The sequence below is a fragment of the Trichechus manatus genome, unplaced genomic scaffold, assembly GCF_000243295.1.
Source record: "Trichechus manatus latirostris isolate Lorelei unplaced genomic scaffold, TriManLat1.0 scaffold00091, whole genome shotgun sequence".
Classification (NCBI taxonomy): Eukaryota; Metazoa; Chordata; class Mammalia; order Sirenia; family Trichechidae; genus Trichechus; species Trichechus manatus.
Window position 1 is genome coordinate 11058759 of NW_004444027.1, and position 4292 is coordinate 11063050.

At 39.5% G+C, this 4292-nt stretch overlaps 1 protein-coding gene across 1 annotated transcript; it reads left to right on the forward strand.

Annotated features, from left to right (window-relative positions):
- The first annotated feature begins 3313 nt into the window (after positions 1-3313).
- Positions 3314-3451, forward strand: LOC111821589 (beta-defensin 104A-like). The gene has a single exon (XM_023736764.1). The coding sequence runs from the start codon at positions 3314-3316 to the stop codon at positions 3449-3451; it is 138 nt and encodes a 45-aa protein (XP_023592532.1).
- Positions 3452-4292: the final 841 nt, after the last annotated feature.

The following is a 4292-nucleotide window of genomic DNA, read 5'->3' on the forward strand; positions in this document are numbered from 1 at the left end:
TATGTTAAAGAGGATTAGGGTGGGATTGTAACACCACCTTTACCCAGGTCACATCCCTGATCCAGTGTAAAGGGAGTTTCTCTGGGCTGTGGCCTGCACCACCTTTTATCTCTCAAGAGATAAAAGGAAAGGGAAACAAGCAGAGAGTTAGGGACCTCATACTACCAAGAAAACAGTGCCAGGAGCAGAGCACATCCTTTGAACCCAAGGTCCCTGCTTGGAGAAGCGCCTAGTCTGGGGGAACACTGATGAGAAGGCCAACAGAGAAAGAAAGCCTTCTCCTGGAGGTGACACCCTGAATTAGGACTTTTAGCCTACTTTACTGTGAGGAAATAAACTTCTCTTTGTTAAAATCATCCACTTGTGGTATTTCTGTTAGAGCAGCACTACATGACTAAGACAGTAATGAAGAAGTTAATCTGTCCCTGTTTCTGGGTGATATGATACTCTACATAGAAAACCCAAGACTCCAGGAGAAAACTGCTGGAACTAATAGAAAGCTTCAGTAGAGTAGCAGGATACAAGATAAACATACAAAAATCAGTTGGATTCCTGTACACCAATAAAGAGAACGATGAAAAGGAAATTAGGAAAATGATACCATTTATAAAATAGGCTCTAAAAAAATAAAATACTTAGGAATAAATCTAACTAGTGATGTAAAAGACCTATACAAAGAAGACTACAAAACACTACTGCAAGAAACCCAAAGGGATCTACATAAATGGAAAAGGATACCATGCTCATGGATAGGTAGACTCAACATTGTGAAAATGACAGTTCTACCCAAAGCAGTCTATGAACAGAATGCAATCCTGATCCAAATATGAACAACATTCTTTAAAGAGATGGAGAAACTAACCATTAACTTTATATGGAAAGGGAAGAAGCCCAGAATGAGTAAAGCACTGAAGAAGAAGAATAAAGTAGGAGGATTCACACTACCTGACCTGAGAACCTACTTGACAGCTGCAGTAGTCAAAACAGCCTGGTGCTGGTACAACGATAGATACATTGACCAATAGAACGGAATTGAGAACCCACATGTAAATCCATCCACCTACGGTCACCTGATCTTCCGACTAGGGCCCAAAGTCCATCAAATGGGGAACAGACAGTCTTTTTAACAAATGATGCTGGCAAAACTGGATGTCCATCTGCAAAAAAAATGAAACAGGATCCATACCACACGCCGTATACAAAAACTAATTCAAAATGAATCAAAGATCTAAACATAAAGCCAAAAACTAGAAAGTTCATAGAAGAAAAAATAGGATCAATGCTAGAGGCCCTAATGCAAGGCATTAACAGGATACAAACCTTAACCAACAACACACAAACTCCCAGATAAGCTGGATAACTGGGAGTTATTATTAAACACTTTTGCTCATCAAAAGACTTCACCAAAAGAGTAAAAAGAGAACTTACAGACTGGGAAAAAAATTTTGGACATTACAAGTCAGGTAAAGGTCTAATCTCCATAATCTACAAGAAAATCCAACACCTCTACAACAAAAAGACAAATAATCCAATTAAAAAATGGGCAAAGGAAATGAACAGACACTTCACCAAAGAAGACATTCAAGTGGCCAACAGACACAAGAGGAAATGCGATCACTACCCATTAGAGAAATGCAAATCAAAACCACAATGAGATACCATCTCACCTAGGCATTACTGACACGAATCAAAAACACTGGAAATAAATGTTGGAGAGTCTGTGGGGAGATCGGAACTCTTATGCACTGCTGGTGGGAATGCAAAATGATATAATCATTTTTGAAAATGATATGGTGCTTCCTTAGAAAGCTAGAAATAGAAATACCATATGATCCAGCAATCCCACTCCTAGGAATATATCCCACAGAAATAAGAAATGTCACACGTATAGACATATGCACACCCATGTTCATTGCAGCATTGTTCACAATAGCAAAACGATGGAAACAACCTAGATGCCTATCAACAGATGAATGGATAAACAAACTATGGTACATACACACAATAGAGTATTATGCAACGAGAAAGAACAATGATGAATCTGTGAAGCATCTCATAACATGGATGAAACTGGAGGACATTATGCTGAGTGAAATAAGTCAATCACAAAAGGACAAATATTGTATGAGACCTCTACTGTAGAAACTCAAGAAAAAGTTTACACACAAAAAGACGCAATCTTTGTTGGTTACAAGGGATGGGAGGGGTAGGGGAGGGAAATACTAAATAGACAATAAATAAGTGATAACTTTGGTGAAGGGTAAGACAGTACACAATACTGGGGAAGTCAGCACAACTTGTACAAGGAAAAGTTATGGAAGCTCCATAGACACATCCAAACTCCCTGAGGGACTGAATAGCTGGGCTGTGGGGACCATGGTCTTGGGGAACATCTAGCTCAATTGGCATAACATAGTTTATAAAGAAAATGTTCTACTTTCTATGCTCGGTGAGTAGCATCTGGGATCTTAAAAACCTGCAAGCAGTCATCTAAGATACCCCACTGGTCTCACCCCTTTGGCAGCAAGGGAGAAAGAAGAAAACAAGATACAAAGAAAAGATTAGTCCAAAGGACTAATGGACCACAACTACCAAGGTCTCCACCAGACTGAGTGAAGCACAACTAGATGGTGCCTGGCTACCACCACTGACTGCTCTGACCAGGATCACAATAGAGGGTCCGGGACAGAGCTGGAGAGAAGTGTAGAACAAAATTCTAACTCACAAAAAATGACCAGACTTACTGGCCTGACAAAGACTGGAGAAACCCTGAGAATATGGCCCCTGGACACCCTTTATCTCAGTAATGTAGTCACTCCCGAGGTTCACCATTCAGCCAAAGATTAGACAGCCCTATAAAACAAAACGAAACTAGTGGGGCACAACAGTCCAGCGACAAGGACTAGAAGGCAGGAGGGGACAGGAAAGCTGGTAATAGGGAACCCAAGGTCAAGAAGAGACAGTGTTGACATCTCGTGGGTTTGTTAGCCATTGTCTTAAAAAAATATGTGTACTGTTTAATGAGAAACTATTTGTTCTGTAAACCTTCTTCTAAAGTACAATAAAAAAAAAAAAAATCACTCTCAATGGGGATGTTCAAGCCAATCAGGTAGGAAAGTAGATAAGGGTTGTGAATGTTGGGGAAACTCTGCCTTGTGTATTCTCTACCACTACTCCTCAACATTCCCTACAATTAATTTCAGTCATTTCCCTGAAAAAACCTGGTAACAAACATTGTGTCTAGGTCCTAAGGCACAAATACTCATACTGACTCATTTTGTTATCTAGTGAGAAGCCACTTTAAAGACAAACGATGTGTGGTTATGGAACTCCTCACTGCTGGAAGACACGTAAAAAGGAGGAAAATAGAATTGGAAAAGGTCCCAACATATATTTATGCTGCTTGAAAAAATGGGATTCCCACCTCCTGAATCCTTCTGTCAAATACTAAAACTCTAAGGCTTCTAGTTCCTATAATAGCTGAGAGCAGGATCTCTGTTCCTTCCCTTCCTGAGGCCTTTACACCCAGAGCATCCCCAGTGGCAACCATGGATCCAGTTATTAAACAAGAATTTGTTGAGCAGCCTCTGCATGCAAAACCAATGTCAGCAATTACAACAGAACGGCAGGGTCCAAGCCTCTCAGTTCCAGCCTGGCCTTTTCAGGCTGTGATAAAGGAGGATAACAGTGCAGGTTAAAGTGTTAATTTAAACACTTTAAAAGCTGGGGTGGGGGGGGAGGGGAAGATCTAATCATCCATCAGCCTAACTGAAACATCAAAAATTTATTTTTGCTTGAATTAAATCAATTTATCTTGATGATACTGGTTTTCTGATCATAAGTTCTAGTCAGCAGTTATATGTTTTTTTGTTGTTTGTTTTGTTAATTAAAAAGGAAAATAAACCAATATTAAGTAGTTTGTTTGGAATACACTATATTTAAAAACATGGGGAGAAAAGTAAACAGATGATATGTGATAAATTGATTGGCAGACAGTATTAAAACTTGGTTACCAGGGACAGGTGGAAGAGAGGTGCAGGGAGTTATTGCTTCAGGCGGCGCTGAGTTTCTGCTAAGGGTGATGAAAAATTTGGAAAAGGATAGTGGTGACGGTTGCACAACATAGTGAAAGTAATTTATATCACTGAATTGTACAGATAAAAAGGTTGAAATGGCAACTGTTTTGTTATTTATATTTTTACTACAATTAAAAAAAATCCAAGTGTGTGTTTGTGGAGTATCTAATCCAGAAGGTGGCAGCAGAGAGTGGCTCTGACATTAGGCAAAGTGTT

Bases quoted from the DNA above. Each gene is read 5' to 3' on its own strand.
- LOC111821589 (XM_023736764.1), top strand. From the start codon at position 3,314: ATGTGTGGTTATGGAACTCCTCACTGCTGGAAGACACGTAAAAAGGAG.